The 23284-nt window shown below is 47.5% G+C and overlaps 1 protein-coding gene across 2 annotated transcripts in view; it reads left to right on the forward strand.

The window, feature by feature from the left end:
• The window catches only part of GNAO1 (G protein subunit alpha o1), a 143068-nt gene that overhangs the window by 113239 nt on the left and 6545 nt on the right, over positions 1-23284 (forward strand). The window contains exons 5-8 of one of the 2 annotated variants that reach the window (XM_038148143.1): positions 3358-3486; positions 4410-4539; positions 12686-12839; positions 16794-23132. In XM_038148143.1, the coding sequence (XP_038004071.1) occupies positions 3358-3486; positions 4410-4539; positions 12686-12839; positions 16794-16981 (601 nt within the window). In that variant the 3' untranslated portion in view covers positions 16982-23132. Of the gene's footprint in view, positions 1-3357; positions 3487-4409; positions 4540-12685; positions 12840-16793; positions 23133-23284 lie in introns of those variants that run through there. The other variant, XM_038148142.1, reaches the window with a different exon arrangement.

The raw sequence follows: 23284 nt of genomic DNA on the forward strand, positions 1-23284 counted from the left end.
GCCAAGTGCAGGGGAAAAAATATCTGCCACAGCCCGAGTCTCTTTCTAGGGTAGAGCAGCCAAAGATTTAAACAGTTTTGGAATGCAGCCTCAAAACCAGCACTGAAAATGTTTTATAACTTCATATAAATTGATGGCTGACCCCCATTGAGACTCCCAGGAACAGATGAAAAGCAGACCCAGACAACTGAAAGAATTTCAGTCATTGAGAAACACACAGAGAGCTGGAAGAGACTGGAGATGAGGAAAGAGATGAAGAGAGGAGTTAACAGAAAAAGCAAAGGGTGTATTGGCAAGCAGGTATTGGAGCTGGGGTGCCCAGCAGCCAGGCTGGAGGCATTGGTGGGGGAGTGACATCAAGGCTCTAGGCTTGCAGAGCTCAGCTCACCTGCAGCCAGAAAAGGTTGAGTATTGGGGGTACTGAGTATTCTTCTGCCAGGCACCAGTTAAGCACCAGTTAAGCTGCTAGAGGGCTGCCAGCCCAGGTTCCCAAGGAGATATCCCAGCTGGGATCACAAACTGGATGCTGTCAGGTAGGAAAGGGTAGATGGGATGGATCCTGCTTGGCTCTCCCCTCTCTCTATCACTATCATCTTGCCCTCTCGAGAGGCTGGCAGGCTGTACCAGCTTCCCCAAACCCCAGATCCCCCAGAGAACTCAGCTGGAGCCAGACACGAGGCTGCATCACAAGGGAAGGGAGGCAAGGCCTTCCAAGCCTCAGAGCCAGGTTGAATGCAGGACCAAATTGAATCTGGAGCTGACTTGCTGTCAGGCAGCCAAGGGGAATGCTGTGTGGAAGAGCCATGGACTGGGCAGGGTGTAGCGTGAGTGAGAATGCCCTGAAATCCCAGCACACAGCCCAGGGTTTAGGTGATGCTGCCATTCACCAGCAAATCATGGCAGGTTGAAAGCAGCAATTACAGTAACGAGCTTCTCCATCACTGTACTGCCCAGGACCTGAGTCCTTTGGCCACTTTGCAGTACATTTCGTTTGCAGCACTCCCAGCATAAAAGGAGGATCTCAAAAGCAAGAATAATTAATTGGGAACGTTAAATTGAAGAGAGTTAGGTCATCAGAAATGGCTGAAAATGAAGATGGAGGAAGTGATAAAGGACTTCAAGATACTGCCAAGACCTGCAAGAGGAAAAGAAAATCCCCTCTCTTACACTTCAGCTTTTTAATATCACCTTGAAGTTTCTGAGGACAGAGGAGAGCCTGAGTCTCTGAATACCAGGACTGCAGAGCTGCCTCGGTCTGCAGGGCCCTGTGAAGAGATGCAGCTGTCTCTTAAATAACAGCAGTTGACACCAGTTGTGAATAGATGAGTGATCGTGGCTTCAGCCATCACAGCCCAGGATCTGATTTCAAATGAAGCCCCATTCATCCATCCAGTGCCCATCATAGGGTTATTAAAGGAGCATCTGTCACAAAACCACAATGCCTTTAAATGCTTGAAAAAGGGCACAACAAAAATAAGCCTGCTTAGCTTATATACTTTCCTCTGGGTGACGTAATTCTTGGAATTGTTTGGCATAAATAAATTATAAATATGATGGGTAGGGAAAATACATGATATGAGCAGGGTGAGGTTTGTATTTGACCTTAGTGTAGAGTTTGGCTGTCTGTTTGTTGTTCCAGGCTTGTGGGGTAGGCATGAGAGACAGTGGCAGGGAGTTTTGTTGGGTAGCAGAGTGCACAGCCCCAGCTCTCCAGGTGTCCTGCTCCAGAGCCCTGGCTCAGTGCACTCCCTCCAGGACACAAATGGAAAGCCATTCCTTGTTTGGATGCAGCAGGAATATCATCTCCAGCAGCAGGTCAGGGCCAAGTTCAGGCCAAGCTCAGGGATGTGCTATGGCAAAACAAATGAGGGGGGTTGGTTTGGTTACTCATCTGGACTAAATCCATGTTCTGTGTTTTAAAAAAATTGCATTTAGCTAAACTGAAAGTCAAGCATAGACATCATGGCTGTCTGGAGTGAATGGTTTCAGCTTATACCATCATGCACTCACCAGCAAACTTTCTTACCTGAGACAACAAAGTCTTTTCCTTCTCTGCAACTGTGCAGCTCCTCTTAGTACTTCTTATTCTTTCCTGTTGCACTGGGCAAAACTGCCATCTTCTGGCACCTGAAGAGGTACCCTCCTGTCCTGCCACCAGCAGGTCACCTCCCGCCCCACTGCCTCTCTGGGTGACATCCAGGCACAGGGATCAAAGGAAAAGATCACAGTTCATGCACAGACATGCTCTATTATATTCACAATATATTGAAAGCATCTCAGAGCATTAGATTGATGCTCCTGGGGCCAGAGGTGGACATTTATGCACGGTAATGCACATCAAACCCCTTTTAAGAGAAACTGGAGTGTCTGCATGCAGGCTTAATGGTGTGAGAAAGACTGTGCTGTGCGATGCAGGTCTATGTTTATAATTCATATTAAATGGTAATCCAAATTCCTGATTTCTTTATAAATTGTTTTTGAAATTGTCTTGAATGTGGATGGAAAACTGGATCGTGGCCATATGTGCAAAGATGTTGGGTTCTTCTACACAAACATTTCATGCCAAAAGACAGGACTTCCTACCCCAAGTTTCAGCCTAGGGAGGCATCGCCTCTGTTCATGGATTTTAAGCCTAAAGCAGAATAAAGTGACATGTTTCAAACTGTCCAAGCATTTTAGAAATCTAAATCTCCTCTCTGTTCCTCCAAAGCCCCGAGTCTGTACTCCCAGATTATCAGCATTTAAGTGGAGTCCTGGATTCTTTCCAAGAGCTGCATCTCGTGCAGCCCCAGCCCTGTGCTGGGTTTCAAACTGAAGCAGTGACTCACCTGTGCCGATTCATCTCCCTTCATTTGAGCTGACTGAAAGCAAGGCATGGCATGGCATGTCCCTCCTTCCCTTGCCAGCATAGAGAGGCATGTCCAGAGGGGGCTCAACCTGTATGTTCTGGGTGCAAGACCTGTATGCTGCAGCCTCTTATCTGAATAAACCCTGGCAGAAAAAGGTTTTGTGTACAGAATCCAGCACAATGGACTGATTTGGACCCTTGTTCCTCAGGGAATAAAAATAGCAAGTTAATATTAAAACTGTGTATTTCACGGACTGCAGGCGGGACTCACAACATGCCATGCTTAATTTCCTGCTTTCAGTTCCCTATCAGATTTTATGCTTAGCTTACTGAGGTTTGTTTTTCCCCAGAATAGGATATTTTTTTTGCTTTAGCTACAATACATTCGGCCATGAAAAATGAGATTGAAAAAGATTAATAGGAAGCTGAAGGATCCATCTGAGATTGACAAAGATTAATGTGTGTCTTATTCTTAGCTGTTTTCTTTTTCTTTTCCCTTCTTCTCTTAGCTACCTAGACAGCTTAGATCGAATTGGAGCTGCAGACTACCAGCCCACGGAGCAGGATATCCTCCGGACCAGGGTCAAAACAACTGGCATCGTAGAAACCCATTTCACATTCAAAAACCTCCACTTCAGGTTAGTCTAAAATTGTACAGTAAATTTTCTGAACAACTATTTATCACAGGGTTTCCCCATAGTTCCTAAAGAATAAGTTGTTAAATTGCTGGTTAATGCATGGACAGCTCCCACTGCAGAAGACACAGCATTTTGGAGGGTCACCAATATGAAAAGTTTGGCAATCCTGTCTTGAAAGTCACTTCCTGTACGATAGAAGCTCATGGCAGCTTCTTCTAACCTAAACAACACCTCTTTGTGGGTATGTATAATACAAGACTGAGCCCCAAATCTGATCAAACCTCATAAATGTAAAAATATTTGGCCAGATCTTTTCTCTTAAGTGGGTCAGTCACATGTAGTTAACACAATACATTGACCCTCATGATGCCATCCAGTAGAGAGAAGAGGGCACAACGACAGAAAGCCACACACAAACAATACTTAGAGCATATAAAAGTCAAGAGTGTGTGGTCTCCACCTCTACTGACCCTTTGGGACCCAGCATGCTGCTAAGGCTCTCGCACAGGTCCCCACATCCCTGTCTGTAACTGCTCCTCCTGTCTCTCCTCGGCTGCAGGCTCTGGAGGAAAAGACCAAGCTAGCAGTGAATCACAGAATCACAGAATAATGAGCTTGGAAGGGACCTCTAAGATCATCAAGTCCAACCTATGCCCTAACACCTCAACTAGACAATAGTACCGAGTGCCATGTCTAGTCTTTCTTTAAACACATCCAGAGATGGTGATTCTACCACCTCCCTGGGAAGACAATGCCAGTGCTTTATTATTCTTTCGGTGAAAAATTTTTTCCTAAAACAGAAAGACTCACTGCTCTGTGTTTGGAGCCTCCCAGGACCCATGTGGTCAGAGAATGCCCAGAATGCTCAAGTTCCCTGGTAGCTAGGCAGGAGTGGGTGGTGATGGTGCTCCCCTGTGCTGCAGGCTCTTCGATGTCGGGGGCCAGCGGTCAGAACGCAAGAAGTGGATTCACTGCTTTGAGGATGTCACAGCGATCATCTTCTGTGTGGCGCTGAGCGGCTACGACCAGGTGCTCCATGAAGATGAAACCACGGTGAGTCTAAGTGGGTCTTGGAGGCCCCAACAGCTCTGTGTGGGATACTGCATAGTCAGCAACTCCTCAGAGATCGCCGAATGCTCCCTGGGGTGCTACAGTAATGTGCTTTTGTCCATCGCTCCCCCTGGGCTCTGAAATCCTGGGGAGATCTCTCCTCCTTCACGTTCTTTGGTACGAAGTCTGCATGTCCAGGTAATGCTTCCTTACACTGGTAAAGGCAAAGTGTTTGCTTCTCCTTTCTAGCCAACCTGTGTTCTCAAAATGCATTACAGGAACCTATAACCAGCTGTGTGGGCTTTAAAACAGGGAAGCAGTCAGGCCGTGGTGCAGAGGTGCAGGACAGCAGTGCACGCCTGGGGCTCAGCCCAGGAATATAACCTATTTCTTCAGGCTACAGAAATTCATTTTCCTTAGTGAGAATGGAACTGTTTAAGTCCTCAGGTAATTTGCTCTAGGAGAGATTTTATGACTTCCCACTGTGACATTAGGCTCAAAATACCATCTGGAAATAAAGCTGGTGAGGACATGTGTGCTCCCTGGTACTAGAGTGCAATTAATACAAGTGAATTGAATACACAAAAAAGGATGCAGTAAGACTCATTACTGTATTCTGACCATTCATTCAGTATGATGGGGATGCATGTTTTTGGGACTAATGACAGCTGCTATGGGCACCCAGTTACATTGGTCTAATGAAAAGGAATTGGAGGCCATACTCAGACTGAGTAATGATTTCATCAGTGCCCAATCTGCAGCAGCAGCATGGAGTGCTTGCTCCTGCCAGCTCTGCCTTTCTGAGGCTTTTTATTCTCCTGCTGGTAAAGATGTCAGGCTTGCAGAAAGCTGTGGATGAGGATGGAATCGAGGGAAATATTGCTGTTAGGTGACATTTGTCTTGTCCCAAAAAGACTAGGGGGACTGTGGTTTCTAGCCTCTGAGCCAGGTTTATGAGCTCTAGCAAACTCTTTGATGAAATCACCTTGTTGTTTGAATCATATTGATGCCGGAATTCTGGATGATATTAACATTACCAGTCACAGGACTGGTAACAGCATGAAGCTGTGTCAAGGAGAAGTTTAGGCTGGAAATTAGGAAAAGGTTCTTCACCCAGAGTGTGGTCAGGCACTGGAACAGGCTCACCAGGGAAGTGGTCACAGCACCAAGCCTGACGGAGTTCAAGAAGCATTTTGACAATGCTCTCAGGCACATGGTGTGACTCTTGGGGTTGTTCTGTGCAGGACCAGGAGTTGGATTGGATGGTCCTTGTAATTTTGTGATCATGACTGTGTCTCCCTCCAGACTGACTGAGACACTCTACATCCTGTCATGTCCACTTATTTATAATCCCCAGTTGTCTCCTCCCTCTGACCCTGGCCCTGATACATTCAAGGATGCTCAGCCCTGTAGGATTTACTGGGGAGGAACCAAAATCTCCTGAGGTGATTTGAAAAATCCAGCCATTAGCTCAACACTATAGAGCTCTGCAGCTGGGCAGCAAAATCAGCCAGGAGACACAGAAGAACACAGAGGGAGAGGGAAGGTCCAGGAGCAGGGAGCAAAGCTGTGATACGAGTAGAGAGCAAGGTGCTCTGTAAGTATAGCTTGGATTGTGACACCCAAATCGTGAAGCCAAAGGCAGCTTTTAATACAGGTCACCTTTGGGCGCCCATCTACACAAGTCAGAGCCTGTGATTCAAAGCCATGGAGCACAGAATGGAATGGCCTGAATGCCAAGGCCATTTTTTAAATGTCAGCCTTTACTCTGCTGCTCTGAACTGGAGATTAGAGCATCTCTCCTGGGGAGAGCCCTGCCAGTGATTGTCCCTCACCCAGCACCACCCTGGAGCCAGCTCAGCCTCCCCCCTGAAGTGCTGCGCTGCAGAAACTGGGATTTATGCATCTCCAACTTTCCCTTTGCAGCAGGAGAGCAGCCTGGTGCAGCTCTGGCACAGCACTGACATTTGCTTGCTATTTCAGTCCCTGTTCACAACACATTTTGGGGGATGCTGAGCAACAGGAGGGCAGAGGCAGCTGCTGCTCATTTACACATTCGGCGTAAACGGCATCGCCACCACCACGCCGGCAGGACGCCCCTGCCTAACCCAAATAAACAGCCCTGAGCAAGGCCAGTGCACTCAGGAAAAGGCAGTGGTGTTGGATCTTGCCTGCCCTATTATATCCCCATCACAAATGGCAGGTGGAAAATGTGGCACCCACAGACCCTGGCCCCTCCCAGGTGAACCTCCAAGCGTTTGCCCCCTCCTCGGGGATGTGGAGCCTCCCCAAAAACCCAGCAGTAAAACAGCATCTCCTCAGTCAGCTGATTTGCTGTCTGCATCCGTCACATCTGCCGGCTTTCATGACGTCAATCAGCTTTTATTGCTTCTCACTTGGAAAACACAAAGAGGAGGCAGCTGAGAAAGTGAGTTGGATGCTGCTCCTCCAGCTTCATTTTTTAGAGACACTTACTACAGTCCAGGCACTTGCAGCTGTGTTGAGCCACTGAAGGTCTGGGGGCTGTACAGATGTCTCCATGAGTATGAAAGGACTTGCAGAGAGCTTTCATTGCTGGCACAGAGACATGAGAGGGAAAGAACCCGACTGCATATCAGGGTCCAAAAAACCCCTTCCAAAGCTGGGTGCATGTAGAGAATGGCTTTTACTCCTGCGCTCAGCACCCTGTTGTCAATAAGCACAGGATTTCACAGGTCCTTTTTGCACTTCTGTAAGTCAAACCACACTTCAGGTGGAGGAAACTGCAGCTCACATGCAGTCAGCATCACGTGGACCATGGACAGGCTCACCTTGGTAAGCTCCAGGTGGGACAAGAGTAGAGTCAGCTTCTGTCACTGAAAAAAGCTCACAAACACGTTTATTGTGAATCCTTTCCAAAGAGCTGGTTAAACAAGGCTGGGTGAAGCACTCTCTGACCTGTCCCTGCCCTTAAAATTCAAACACAGCTCTATGTTTGTAAAGTTGTTTTGTGGGTTATTGTGCTCTTTATTTTAAAAGACTGAGCACCCATCCTCCAGCAGCAGCTAAAACAAGACTGTTGTGTTTGAAGCTGTCCCTGCTTCTTAAGGGCAGGCAGTCTTTTATAAGGGATGTATTTTCTCTCTAATTCCCTGTCACAAAGAGCCACACAGCAGGAGTTGAGAAAAGCAAGTACTCTCCTATGTCCAGATCAAAGAGACATAAAGAAAATAAAGAAAACTTTCTGCATCTGTGATTTTTAGGCCCATACACCCATAAAGATCACACTTTTCACAGAAACTCCCAGTACTGCTGAATCCAATTTCTCCCGTTGCTTCCAACACCTTATGCTGCTGTTGGCAAATCTAAACTGTGTCCCTGTGTGCCCAGCTCCCAGGGGAGAGGAACAAGGCATGAGAGAGATTCAAGCAATGCCTTTGTCAGTCCCATTGCTGCCAGCCACAGCCCAGGCCAGAGCTCATGTGGCAAAATGGTACCCTCTGCCCAGCCCATCCAACACACAAGGCACTGCCCTCAAGGTATTACACCTGCCTGTGCCTTTACAGATCGTTCACAAGGACCTGCCAGGCTCTCTGCCATATCTGTACACAGTGGGAACATCCTGCTTTAGCTGGCAGAACACCTCCCTGGATTATGTCTTTGCATAACAAGGCTGTTTTGTCTCATTTGTGACTGATCTTTTTGTTTCATAAGTTGAAGTTACAGAAGGAAAAGCCTCAGCTCTGTAATCTGGGAAGAGAGAGGGACAGTTATGTCACTCAGTAAAACTAGAGATGATGATTCACAAAGGTGGATTTCCATTGTTCTTTCTAAATAGAATTCCTAATGGAATTTTTTTAAAAACAGCAATGGAATGGGACCTGCCATGGGAATTGAGACTGTCCTCTGGTTTTTTACCTTACAAATTCAAAGGAGTCATGGCAAGAGAGGGAGATGTTGATGCTGCACATTGCTGCCTCTGAAGCTAAGATATTTAGGTCAACCATATCTAGGCAAGACGTGCAAGTATTGTTTGTGTCCCTGTTGCTGAGGATAGGATGGGATGGGTGGGAGGCTCTGTGCTGGTAACCCTTGGTGCATTAGTGTTGGCCTGTTGGTTTGTATCACACTGCATGACCTGGTTAGCGTGCTCTCTCTGCTGTCACTGGATGAGAAAATGGAATTGCCGTGCTCAGAAATTGCCTTAGGAGTGACAAAGCAAGCCAAAGTGGCTTGGACATCTTAGGAAATATAAGCAGGAGGGGGAATATGGAGTTGCTGTGCTTAGGATAACCATCAGTGTCCTTACAGTTCACGTGACAGCCAGCGCTTAATCACCAAGGAAAACAGAAAATATTGAATCAACTGGGTGTTGCAGAAAACACCAGGTCTCCTCCCATGCTCTGGTGAAAAAAATATGGTTTTTGTAAGCATGTTTATGCCTGGACAGAGTCTTGACCTCAGCATCCCTTCTCCCTCATGCTGAGTGAAAAGCTGTTTGCTCTTCACATCAGTGGCAGCTGTGCCATGACATCTGATCTCAGCTGTGAGCAATTCTGTCTCTTGTCCTGTGCAGGAAAAGTTAACTGGACTTTGAATGTGCATGGGTGAGTGGCCACTCCTGTGCAACATGGTTGTTGGGGCTACTTTTCTTGTTGGGGTATGAAATATTTTCTGGTGTAAAGATTTAAAGTACCAATTTTGAAATAGGAAGTGACATTAAGAAATTAATGTCTGAAGAGCTCTTTCCTTAATAAGAGACCCAACATAAAGTGAGAAAAAGCATCATGATGGGTCCAAAAGCAGGTGAAACAAATTGTGTCACTTCATCTAAAAGTATTAGGAGCGTAATCTTTAGTGCCTCCTAGCAGAATAGGCACATCTGGTCCATCACAGCAGAAAGCGGCCCCAACCAAGTTCTAAGGGACTAAACTGATCTTCCACTATGGATTTACTGGGAGGAGGGGGATTATATGGGGGATTTAACTTCTTATTCCTCCTTTAGCAGCAGTCTGTCCTTTTACATATGGTACCCAGGCACTGCTTCCTCATCCTTGCCTCTGCACCTGGGTCTGCCTGAGCTGTTGCAGGGCTCCTACAAACATCTATTGAACTAGAAACAGTTGGAAAGGGAAAGGAAAGGTACATAGTGAGGATTCCTGATACTAGCCAGCACAAAGACAGCTTACGTCCATGCATGGGCTCCCAGAAGTCCTCCTGGGATGCAACAGTGTTTCCCATATGGCATCCAGGTATGACAACAGAAGCATCTGTGCCTGCTCACCAGAATATTGCTCTGCACCTTTGCCACACACAGAAAGCAATTTATGGCTTTGGAATAATGTCATCTTCTGGCTTTGGAATAACGTCACCTTCTCTTTAGTGGTGGGGAAGGAAAAGGTGGATTTTAAGACCAAAACATTTCCCACGTAAATAAGGATGAGTGGGTAGAGTAGTTCATTATGTTTACTTGTCTGACTGGCAAAGCTGGAGGGAAAATCAACATGTAGAGATCAGAAAGCCAGGTCAGACACCCTTAGGAAGCTTTGAACCTTGTTTCTGGAATCTGGAAGGAATAGAGGTCATTCAGTGTAACCCTCATGTTCTAGTGGAATGTATTGGTTTGTGCTGTGTGTATATGATTCTGTGATTCTATATTCTGGTTACCACTGAACACTGATAATCACTATTTCTTGGGTGAACAGTCTCATCTCCTAACATGCACTAATGCAAATTGATCAAACTGGATCAGAGAAGTAGGAGGACTTCTGTAGGATCCTTACCTAGTCTCACAACTGTAGAAAAGTTGGCTTCACCTAACCATGAAGCCCAGCTCAGAAGTCCTCAGCTTCTGTTTCTTAGACAAATTCATTGACACCTGTGGTGCTCCCCATGCCATGAAGAGCAGTTTCACCCTTCTGCTCTCCACCAGGGCTGTGCAGTGTGGTGGCCATGGCACGAGGCTGCCCAGGTGGCTGATGGCTGCTGCGGATGAGCTGCGGCTTTAGTCCACAAGCAACATTCCCATGTTTCTCCATGCTTTTAGTTTAAATTAGCAAGAATTATAAAAATGTCATTTTAAATATTCTGTCAGGGACCCTGCTTAAAAAAATGGTTAATTGTATTCGCCTTCTGTTCCCCTGACCACGTTCCACTTCATTCTCTCCTTCCAAAGGCTCTGGGTATCCAAGGATCTCCTGCACAAAACCTTTGTACACCAGGTTTCCAGGTGGTTACAATTTTGGCACCACAAGTAGCAAAGGGGAGCATTGCTTCAGGGGTTCCCACATGAGCCAGTACCAAATGGGTTAGCAAAAACCAGCCCACAGGCACAGGATGATCCGGATAAGCAAAGTGTTGCAACCGAGACCCAATGAGCAAATGCATTTTTATGTTTGTATGTGGTCGCGTCGTCCCCGTGTGTCGATGCAAACGGTGGGGAAATGTGTGGTCATTCAACAGCAGGGCACAGCAAATCACACGTGTCCTGTTTCACGCTGGGCTGGATCAGATGTTTCTTTCATCCATGGAGCTTCTTCTGTCTGTATAAAACATTCAGTAGACGCTAAAGCATATCAATGAAGAGGAATGTGTTAATCAGTGAAGTGCTAGGCTCAACTTTATGCCAGCACAGGTGTGAAATGGAGTGGGAGAGGGGTGAAGGCCCCCGGCTGACTCATGTACCACTCCACATTCCCAAATCCAGGGCTGGGGGGAACAGGACATGCTGCACCCACCCCAAAAACCCTCCAGTAACAAGCCCGTGCAGCCCTGTTCTCTCCAGTGTCTCTGTGGTGATGGCTGTAACTGGTTTCTTACGCGCACTGGCGGGTTTGGGGAGTGCAGTCCTAAGGAGATCCCGCTGGAAAAGCCGAGGAGCCGGTCTGGTCTGTACCATGCTTTGCCTTTGATAACCCCTGACTCTCGGGTGTGCTTCATCCTCACCGCGCCTGCTCTCTGCGCTACCGGCTCCCGGCTGAGAGATGGCCACGCGACCGGCGTGCGCACTCCGGCGTCGGCCTCAGCGCCAAACGTCGCCAGCCTCGGCACCTCCACAGCTTTTCCTCGGCCGTCTGACCTTATCTAGCCAAACAAAGGCCAAAAAATGAGCATTTGAGAGACCAACCAAATTTGGCAGGTATGAAGCTTCTCTTGAACCGAGAAAAAAAAAAAAAGAAAAACCGAATTGGGAGTTGAAAGCAGCGGGGAACATGACACTTGGTTGACTTTGCCGTGAGCTCTTTCCACCACCATAAGCCCATGTGGTGGACTTTGCAACTCTCTAACTGGTCTGGTTTTTCCATTCTTCTTATCTCTCTCCTTTTCTGTGTCCTTTTTTTGCATGACCTATAACCAAAAAGCTGCCTTCTTGCTGTGCTTACATTTGGATGTATGGCTCTTCTGCTAATCTTCTTCTTGAGGCATGAGCTAACACCAGTGGTAGCTGCCTGACTTCTAGTCTGGTTGTTCTTAGATGTTCTTTGTTATGTTTTTCCTTTTTATACTATTTTCTCTTCCTTTTTCACTTTTTTCCTCTCTGCGAGACACTTTCTGTTGAGCCGTCTTCCAAGAGAACTAAAACCAAAATGTTTAAAAATTAAAAGTGCAACAGAAAACACTAAACAAAATAACAAAACCAGTCAAAGGTCACGGCAAGGTCATTTCCAAAATTATGTCACCTTGATGTCTGCTTCCAACTCTAGATTAATTCAAGGATCTACCAGTCCTTGGTTAATGTAACCAGTTGTGTGCTGCACACATTCAAGAAAGTGAAAAAACATTTTAGAAAAATTATTGAAAACGTTTTAGAAAATCTGCATGAGCTACACCAACACAGAAATCTGACCAAAGGGCAAAAATAATTCTCCATCCATGCATGGTGCATGATGATTTCTATGAGCTGGGATCCTGTAAATTAATGTTATGCAAAATCAAATCAGCTCTGTATTGTTAAATGCCCTTAAGTTACTAATTGTATGTCAAATGTAATAGGGATTGCATCTGTGTATGTATATGTTCAGCTGTACCTATACATAAATTTATTATGTATATTGTAGATTTTCTTTTTTGTTGCTTTCCTCCTTAATTTAGTTGTTTTAGATTTCCCTACATGTTGAACATCCCTGGGTCACTGGCTTTGGCCTGATGTGATCTTTCCTTTCTATTGCAGAACCGCATGCACGAATCTCTGAAGCTTTTTGACAGCATCTGCAACAACAAATGGTTCACAGATACATCTATCATCCTGTTTCTAAACAAGAAGGACATATTTGAGGAGAAAATTAAGAAATCCCCACTGAGTATCTGCTTTCCTGAGTACACAGGTAATGAGAAAGGTGGCTGTACAGGAGTGCTTAGCAAAGGGACCGCAGAGCTCTCCCCAGCCAGGCTGATGCTGTAGCGTATCGCAGGCAACGAGGCTACAGATGCAGAGCTAGAGCTCCCATTGGCTTCACCACAGGTTTTATCTCAGTAAGTGCCAAATCATCCCCCCACCATGGTCCACTTAAAGCAGGAGGATGACTTGGCCAGGGTGGGCCACCACCACTGATTCAGGTGTGTGATCTACGCCTCACCAGTGGGTTTGATGCCAAGCCAGCACCTGCAGGTTTGGGGCCACTGTGCACTCCCCAAACCCATGTGCACTGGTTCCTCGTGTCACACAGGATCATGAACCTTCTTGCAGGTCTCTCAGAAAGGTGCAGTGAGTGTAACCATTATAAATGGGTGACAGGAGACCAACACACAGGGATTATTAGGTTGTCCTCAGCTGGAGTACAGCTTTGTTCTTTCATACCCAACCATGCTCCCTTATGGCCACAAAAAGAATCCTTCTGCAGTTCCTGTCCAGGCACTGTGGGCTGTAGAATCATCATGATCCTGGAATTAATGTCCAGACTGGATGGGGCTCTCAGCAACCTGACCTGGTTGAAGATGCACCTGCTCACTGCAGAGGGGTTAGATTAGATGACCTTTAAAGATCCCTTCCAACCCAAACCATTCTATGATTCCATGATCAGCCCTCCAGTATGCAGACAGCAGGTCTCACAGCTTGGCTGCTTCAGCTCAAGCAATACATTTTCATCACAGCAGTTGAAGTGTCCCCAGTTTTGCTCCCAGGTTGCTGACATCAAGCATCTGGACATGAAAACACTTCCAGTTAAATGCAGGTAGAAAACAAGGTGTTTCATATTTGATCTTCCCACACCTCTTAACCCATAGTACAGGCACAGGATAGCCACAGTGAGCCGTGCCCTGAGCTTGGCTGGGGAGAAGGAGGCCTTGGTGGCCCGTGGAGTTGAGAGCAGGAGCTCTGGGATGGGCAGTGTGTGAGAAACCCCAGCTCCTGCTGCCTGCCTGGCATCTGACCCGCTAATGATGGGAATACATCACCCATGCAAAGGCTGCAGCTGCACCCCGCTGCTTCCCTCTGCATCTCGCCAGCTTCCACAAACTCTCATTACCATTCTGAGATGGCACAAAAATAAACTTTCATCGTCATGAATTATTTAAACTCACCGGAGACATCCAGATGAATCAAGGCGACAGACAGAGAAGCCAATCTCTTTGTCAGGAAACACAGTTGTGAACCAGGAGCACCAGGAGTGTCACAGTTCTGGGCAGGCCAACAAATTATTAACCAGAGCTTCTTATCTCTGAGCACTTGATTTTTCACTGTGAATAGACAAAAGTGATCCCTCATTCCTGCTTTGGGCTGAATGGTCTGTGGCCATGGAGCTGAACAACTCCAGCTGAATTCAGAACATCTGCAGGCTTCCTCTCCAGGGAAGATTTTGGTGTTTGTCACTACCAGCACATTTCAGCCATCTAGTCATCTGCTTGGTCCAGACAGAACCAACATATTCCCAACATATTTGTCTGAAAAGATCTAATCATGGAAATTTCAGTCTTTACAGCTGAGCTCAAATAATGCCTACCCCAGATTTTCCTGGTTGCAAATCACATTGCTGCTTTTGGATGGCTTGTAGAGCAGCTCATCACCATCTTCTTTATAGCAGTGCTTGTCTATACTGGATGGTTTCTGTCATGTCCTCTTCCCTTTTCTCAGTGAAGCAAACCTTCACCTCTCACTCCTTCCTGATCACATTTTGTGCCCCTGATTTTGTAGATCTTCACTGCTGTCTCCCAGAAACCTCAGTCTGAAATAGCATTCTCACAGAACCCCTGATGTCAGGGAGACAGAACAAGAAGGAATGTCATTTTATATATTGAGTCCCAAGCTATCCCAGCCCAAGAGGGAAGTTCAGTGGGGAAGGCAGACATTCATACACATGGAGCTAAGCTCTTGGCTGATTAAACAGAGGAAAACAAAGCTTCTGTCTGGAGCACTTGAGCTACAAGTGAACCAAACCAATCTTCTCCAAGTCTCAGGGCACCCCAAAGCTACTCTAAATTCCTTCAGGATGCTTTTCTGGAAGCTGGGAGTTCTCACAATACCAGAGACCCTCAACAGATCTCCTGTCTCTCTTGTGTCATCAGAGGGGGCAGGAGGTCTGACTGCTGAAAGTCTTTTTAGTGATCCAGTGGGGATCTGAGGTAAGGAGTTGTGCCACCCCCAGGTGTTCAGCAATGCTGTGATGAGTTAGCTGTGCTAACATTCAGCCCAGGCTTTAGACCCAAGCACACACTTCAGTCTGCTCACCCCTGCTTTGCTGGCCACAGCCCACAGGATGAAACCCTCGTGGCCTCATGAAAAAGCAACATTATTAGAATGTTGCCCTGGAGTTAAAAAGAATTATTTGATAAAAGCCTATAAACTGAACAAGCAGACTTTCAACATCACAAGTAGGTTCCACAAAATGCTTTTAATGAAATGAAATTTCTGATGTCCATTAGTTCTGCTGACAGGGAATTATTAGAAGACTGCATCCACAAATTTGCCTGCTGTTTTCTGGAGCACTATTTCCATCCCCTTAATTCACTCATGCTTTTAACTAATCCACAATACTTAGTAAAGCAGCAGCAGAATCCACGGCTTGATTTAAACCAAGCTAGCATTAGTGACTCCCTGCTCTCCTAGACAGAATCAAGCATCTAAATCCTCATGTGTTTGAACAACCAACTTCCTGTTCATAAAATAACCTCCTGGTTGTGCTCAGCATGTGGAACTGATTCTTTACACAGCTTTCCATGCAAGAATCTGCTCCCAGAAAAAACTTTGCTTCTCTTACTTCATGCTTCTTCTCAAGTCCCATGATCTTCATGAATTTGTGTCTTCCACTAGCAGTGCATGTGTGTGCAATTTCCCAGAGCAGCTGCCTTCCACCACAGGACATCTCCAGCCCCAGTAAGCTTCTCTCTAGCAAATAACAGCATTTCCCATCAGTAAAGCATCATGGAGAGAAAGGCACCCAAAAGCAGTCACAGTTTTACTGTTGTGGAGTCTTCTGGGGGTCAGGCAGTGCCTGGCAGTGCTGTGAGCTGCACTCCAGGCCAGACAGAGCCTTCATCAGCCTTAAGGAGGTGCCCAAAAGGAGCCGTGTATGTGAGCAGGGTCAGAGCTGGCCAGAGGAGAGAGGATCCACTCATTTGCATGACTTCTTCTAAGATTTTTTAACACAAAATTTGAGGGTTAATGAGGTTTGGCACAGATATCTCTATATATCAAAACAAGAAACTCCTCATAGTGTGATTTTAGTCATGGCTGTAGCAGAGAGTACTGCAACCCTAATTCCTTTTTAAAAAGGGACATTGTGTATCAGTCTTTTTGTTGGGATTTGGGTTTTTTTTTGAGAAAAGCCCGTTTTGCCCTGTAACAGAGGCTGGATCTTTTCATGTCCCTTTCTCTTAATGATTTAGGGGAAGGAGGGCACAGCTAACGATACTGCCCTCAATTCATGTTAACTCTTCCATCAAAAACTGAAGCTTTAATTTAAAAAAAGTCTAAAAAAGGAAAAAAGCTAAGCCTTTTCCCTAGGTCAAGCACTTACTGCATTTCTTCTATTTTTTGTCACCATGATGTGGAATTTCTTCCATCATAGCCTGTTTAACACTCAGCTCCCTCATCTATTTCATCTCTATAAACAGCAACTCAGAATAAAAATACAGCTGAGCTGACAGTCAGGGAGCATCTCCTGCCTGGCAGAATGCTGGCTGGTAACAGTGCCCGTCCCTGAAATGGAGAGAGGGCACCTGGGCTGCAGCAGCCCCACACGAGCTCCCCAGATCCCACAAGGGGGTGTTTGCAGGCACCCTGCGGACTGCAGGTGATGGGGTTGCTTTAACCCGCTCTTTCCTTTGCCCTGGCTCTCCCGCAGGCCCCAACGCTTTCACGGAGGCGGTGGCGTACATCCAGACTCAGTACGAGAGCAAGAACAAGTCGGCCAACAAGGAGATCTACACTCACATCACCTGCGCCACCGACACCAACAACATCCAGTTCGTCTTCGACGCGGTCACGGACGTCATCATCGCCAACAACCTGCGGGGCTGCGGACTCTACTGAAGCCCCTCCGTCCTCCTCGCCCGGCACCGCCCGGAGCGTCCTCCGCTCCCGCGGACAGGTCCTCCCTTTCCTTGTTTTTTCCTCCTCAGAAGATGACAAGGAAGAAATACATAATTCCCTCTTCCTGTCCCAGAAAACTCTGCAGCAAGTTCTGCTTTCCCCAGACCCATTTTGTTTTATTTTGGTTCATTTTTGGTTCATTCCCTTGCTGCCCCATTCTACTCCTCCGTTCCAGTTCACAGTGTTGTGCAGGGAGCTAACGCATTTCCCACAAAGTGCATTTCAACTGCCAAAAGACAAAAATACTTCAGTTTTAAAGAGAAAAAAAAATCAAAGCCTTAAAATACTGGTCAGGAACAGTGTAGTTTGGAACCAAAACTTTTATTTTGCCTTGAAAATTAAGGGATATTGTTCATTCTCCTGGTTATTTGCCTTTTTAAAAAACACTATTCCTTTGGGAAGTGCTAAATACAACCTGATCATTTTGAGGGTACCTTACAGCTCCAGTTCTGACCCCAAAGCTGGAGAGTTTGGTGTTGAATGCAGCCACCATAGCTTGGATTTGAACATTCTCCTTTTTTTCCAGACAGCTATTTGAACAAGTGAAACAGCCATACTGAGTTCCGCTGGTGTCTGAGTAACAGGGACACAGTAACAAAGCCTACTAAGCCTTGTCTAAAAGCATTCATTACTGGTAGCAGTCTGACCTCAAGTTTTTCAAAATTAATGACAAAATTTATCTAGTGGTTGCTGTAACCCATTTCTGAGGCACTTCCATGGAAGCCATGGAGGCACTGGGCTGGGACCCCTGGAGTGTAGGCAGTGAAGATGCCCCAGGAATGGTGTCCTGATGGAGACTCCACACTCAGTGGCATCCTGACAAGGAATCCAGCCTGGGGACCTTTCCCAGAGCACCCCCAGCCTTAGTGATTCAGCAGAGGTGGTGCTCCTGCAAACAGACAGCATCACTTTCCAAACTGCAGCCTTGAAATGCTGGGGAGCACAAAAAATATTTAACCCTGGCTTCATGTAGGCAGAGTCTGATCATCAAGTGCCTGAGATGGGAAAGGGGCTTTGGGAAACCTCCCCATGCTTGGGCAGCAGCAAAGTGTGCAAGAACCTCATGGCCCTTCATTGCCCCGTGGGCATCTAAACCCCCTGAGAAGCACAACCGTGTGCTCCGAGCCTCCTTGGCTGAGCACAAGCCAGTGGCTTTCCTCATCACCTCCTGCCTGAGCATCCCAGAGGCAGCTCCAGGGTTGGTGTCTCCAGTCAGGGCATCTCTTTACCAGTGCTGAGATGGATGGTTAACTCTGGCAAAGGAGAGCTCAAGGAGCTGATTTGAGTCAAGTGATGGAGTAGGAAGGAAAAGTGCAAGGGAAGGAAGAAGGAAAGGCAGGGGAGAGGAGTGGGAAGGACAAGGGTAGCACCCAGTACAGCAAAACTGGGGGCTCAGAGAGGACAAATGCAGGTGGGTTGAGGTACGTGTGGCTACCACCAAGAACTCTGGGTGCTGCTGAGTCAAAAGCAGAAGGGAATGTGAGAGGTGGAGTGTCACCTCTGCAGACATGCAGGGACCCTTAGAAGTCCACCCCAAAAGCTTGTTAGTTGTCTGGGTGAGACAATCACCCCTGAGGTCCCACTCAGGGCCCACCTCACCTCGGGGCAGGTGGGCAATGTTGATCCCTGCCTCTTCTCTGCCTCTCTTAGAAGTCCATTATCTTGAGAAACATTAATCTTTGCAGGCTGCCAGCCAGAAGTTCAACTGTCCTCTCTTGGGAGCCTGATCGAGGAGTGGCTTTCAGGTCTCAGGAGGTCTCTTCAGGGCTGAGGTTGAGAGGGGCAATATCTCTTCTCACTGTGCCCATTTAGGAGAGATGGTGTGAGAGCAGCCCAGAGCAGCACAGCCCCAAGGGGAGGGGCCAGGTGAGCCTTGGTGTGCAGGAGGCAGTGACAGGAACACATATGGTGGCACAGGAGGGAGAGGACAGGGGGAGAGGCTTAGGGAACGTTTTGGGAGACAAGCTGCAGAAGGGAGATGAGGCAGATTGAGACAGCAGGAAGGATGGGAAGAGAAAGGCACCTGGGAGCCAGACGAGACTCCCCATCAGGGGCTGTGCTCTGCCAGGACAGTATTTGTGGGACATTTGTGACAAATCCCCAGCCAGGGATGTGAGCACCCTGAGGCACGCAGGGAAGGCCTGCAGAGGAAAACGATGTGTCTGTCACCCATCCAGCCAGCTACAGCCCAGCATGGCTGGTAACTGTCAGTAACCCCTAGAGAGCATTAAATGATGCATTTACTATTGTACAGCAAGGACCTGCACTGCTCTGCTGGGCACTAACAGCAATAACACAACTGCCTGCCTCCCCTGCTCTGGCACAAGCCAGCACCCACCTTTCTCTTCACCATCTCAGCCTTAAAATGCCTCCAATGACATTGGCTCCTGCAAAGAGCTGGCCAAAACCAGGAGCTCCTCTCTGCTCCTCATGCCACAGCCCACCCACACATCTGTCTGAGCCCCAGCAGCAACACCCAGCATCCACATGGGTGATGTGTCAAACCCAGGGCAGAAAAATCACACATTGGTTACATTTGGTATGTAACCTGTGGACCCAGAGTGATGATGATCTGTGTAACCACTGGACCCAGAGTGATGATGGCTGGTGCTGGCAGGGATGCAGCTCTTTTATTAAGCTCTATAAGAAGAGTTTGATCAGAAGCACTGGAGTTTTGGAGATGTTCTGTTCCCACCCCTTGCTGTGAATGATGTTTTAGCCAAGCAAATAAGTAACAGAAGCTGTTCCCAGGGAAGGCAGCACCACACTAAGACTTTGTGAGCTCCCAGCATAAAGCACACAGGAATATTTTGGTAAAGACAATTTAAATTAACTCCAAACTCTGCCAAATGCAGTAAAGTGGCCAGTGCCAGCCCAGTGCACTTTTACTGCTCCCCAGGCTGGATTCAGGTAACCCATTCCCAGCTTTGCCAGCTGGGAGGTCCAAGCCCCCTCTGCAGCTCCAGCAGGTCCCTGGCACATTGATGACCATCAGCAGCTGGTGCCCCATGGGGAGAAAAGGGAGAAAAAGCAGAGGAAATGTTGCCACAAAGAGCCTCTTCTTTCATTTTCTTTGGCATATTGTGTGTCTAAAGCTTCATCTCAGCTGCTGCTGCTGACATTCCCTCCCTCACACGAGTGTCATGAGGATTCACTGACAAATGCTGGAAGCAGCCTTTGGAAGATGAAATGCTTCCAGTGTTAAACACTACTATTTCTCCTGCTTGATGGCCGTGTATAGATTCGTGTCTCCAGAACGCCTGCCAAATCATTACTCATTGCTGGCTTCTGCATCCTCCGAAGCCCTTCCTGACAGATGTGCCTTCCGCAGGCAATCTTCTGCCCCGTGCTTTTTCTAAACACCAGCAATTCTTGCAGCAGTTGCCTAAAAAGTACCTTGAAATGCATTGCCTGCTTTCAAAAGCCTTTTCTTAACAGCTCCTTGTGCTTTGCAATTGCTGTGCTCTGAATCCAGACCCTTGGAGGTCCAGAGCTGTGTTTTGTTTGCGGTCTCCACATAGCAGGGATGTTGCAACTGGTGCAGCTGCATCAGAAATCCTACCAGGGCATGTAGGATAGATTTTAAAAGCACAAAATGGAAACAGCTATGTATACACCCTGCTGCCCTTCAAAGCTAATGTGAGAATTTGCAAAAAAAAAAAAAAAAAAAGAAAACAACCTTTTTTGGGATGCAGAAGGTTTTTAATGACTCAGGTCACTGTTCCAGCAGCAGACGCATCCAAGGGCTGTCAGCATTGCAAGTAGCATTAGCAACTCATGATGAGCTTCAGACAGCAGCAAAAAGAAAGAAGGAAGCTCCCTGTAGGCTTGCTCCATAGTCAATGAGAGGGTCGGTTGTGGAGCCATGAGACCACAAAAATGCAAATAGTTTCTTTACTTAAACAACAGTTTCAATGAAATAAAGAAACCCATACAAGAAAAGTCTTGCAGCGCTGCCGGGCTGAGCTGCAGAGCTCCTTGGGAGGATGCAGTAGCTGGGCTGGCTGGGAGAGCGAGCAATAACCATGCACAGGAAAGCACACACTAAAACATAGCGCCAGACTGCTAAGGGCAGTTTTTAATCTTGCACATAGAAGTCGCACACAGTCTGGTTCTCACAGGGGCCGGAGGAGCCCGGCGGAGCGGCAGGACTGCAGGAGCGCGCAGCGCGGCCATCTGGCCCTGCTGGCTGCAGAGTCCCTGCCCTCCCTGCACGGTCACACTCCCTCCACCTGCCCACAAACACCTCCAACCACATCTCTCTCAGGAGTTTTGTACCGGAATTAGCTTCTTGCCTTCAGCCAGCTCTCCTGGATGGCCAGCCAGCCTGTCCCTCCATGGAGGGAACAGCAGCCTCAGGAGGAGCCTGCCGTGCCTCCTCTATGGGTGTGATTTTGTTTCACAGGACACTAAAAGTATTAATGAGGGTGGTCTTTAATGTACATTGAGACGTATCTGGTGGGTTTAATCTATCATGGCACGAGCCCAGTGCTTGCCTGCAAGGGAACAGACCTTGTTCTCAGTCCAGGAGTGCAATCTCCAAGAGGTCAGGATGTGACATAGAAGATGTCCTTTTGCCAGAAATCCCCATGTGCCCAACCTCACTGCAGTGCAGCTTAACAAGGCAGACATCGCCCCTGGGGGATTTGCAGTCAGTGCTGGGAAGGGGACCAACCCTGCACTGTTAGTTTGTGTGACATGTCCCAAGCCTTTTGTGGTCACAAAGTCTCCTGGAGCCAGGGAGAGTTGCTGAGTTCCTGGAAGAAGGCTGACCATCTGTCAAGTCAATTAGAGAAGCTTAGTTCCAGTGTGCTTGGGTGTTTTCATGGTTTGTCTTCAGGCTCACCACCAAAAACTCCACAACCATTTCCAAGGAGACTAAAGCACTCATTAGTGATCTGACACTGGACATGTCAAGGTCAGTAGAAATGGTGTTACTGAGCATCACCCTGGGCACCCAGACCCATCACTCACTTGCATCCCCAGTGCACACATGAGAAAGAAGAGACGTGGTCCAAGTGGCACAAAATTGCAGACCATGGTCTTGCCTGCACCTCTCTGCAGGAGAGAGCAGGCGAACAGACCCCGAGGCTCCCTGAGACTTGAGGGTACTGTGTCATTTCTGAGCTCCAGCACTGACACGAGGTAATTGATGCTGACAGATATAGGTACGTGACCTATATAGTTATACTGAGAATGTGGCTAAGGGAAGGGACTTTGCACAGGACCACTCGTGCCCCGACAAGCAGCCTGTGAGATCTTTATTTTTGTGCAGACACAAGCAAGGGCAGCCCTTAAACACCAATGCCTTAGTGAGAGGAGGACCAAAGCCTCCAGCCGGCACCCTGCAGGCAGAGGGAAAGGGAGCTGGATTCCAGAAACAGCCCCATCTCCCCAGGAGGGCAGCTCTGTTCAGGGACACTGGGTGCAGTAGGCACAGGGAGGAGAGACCAGGAGGAGAGACCAGGAGAAGAGGTAGAGGGGCTGGGAGCTGGCTGGATGCTCACCGCCCCAGGCCCTCTTCCACCCAGTGTCTTGGAAATTAAGACCCAGTCCTGATTGTAGTGCAGGCAAGCAGCTCCAGTGCTAAAGCTGCTGCTCCAGGTGGGAGAAGAGATCATGGCAGGTAAAACACCATTTTCAGCAGTGCCTGAGTCTCACCAGCTTTTCCAGTGCTGGACCAACCCGGTGGTGCTGGCAAGCAGATAGGATTGTTTAAGCACCAGCCATGGCCCTGTTAATTAGCCCAGTCCCTAATTTGTGCTCCTCAGCCCTATTCCCCCACCTCCTTTTTCCCACTTCAGCTGGACAAGGGAAGAGTGACCATCACCCTGCTGCCTCTGGGCTCCCTGCTCCCCAGCACATTTCCCAGAGGATCGCCGGAGGCCGTCACCATTTTCCTTTTGCTGGTTTCCCGCTGAATCATTTCTCCTGCATGTTTGATGGCCCAAACTGTATTAACTGTAATTTTGTACGAAGAGTGACTGTCCATTGGTTTAATAGAGCATTAGTTATTGTAATAATTTATTGGCTGTTGGTAATGTATTTATTAGTTACAAAATGTTAATAAAGTGCCAGCTCTTTTCTAGTGTGAGAGTGGTTTTATTGTGTCTCCCTTGAGCGCGTCCAGCTTCTCAAACTTGGTATTTAACTGTAAGGCTGCTCCACAAACACTTGCACCACACACAGCACCAGCTGTCTGCCAGAGCCTCATCCACCTGGAAATATGGAATTCCAAAAAGA

This window comes from Motacilla alba, chromosome 11, assembly GCF_015832195.1.
Source record: "Motacilla alba alba isolate MOTALB_02 chromosome 11, Motacilla_alba_V1.0_pri, whole genome shotgun sequence".
In the NCBI taxonomy this organism is placed as follows: domain Eukaryota; kingdom Metazoa; phylum Chordata; class Aves; order Passeriformes; family Motacillidae; genus Motacilla; species Motacilla alba.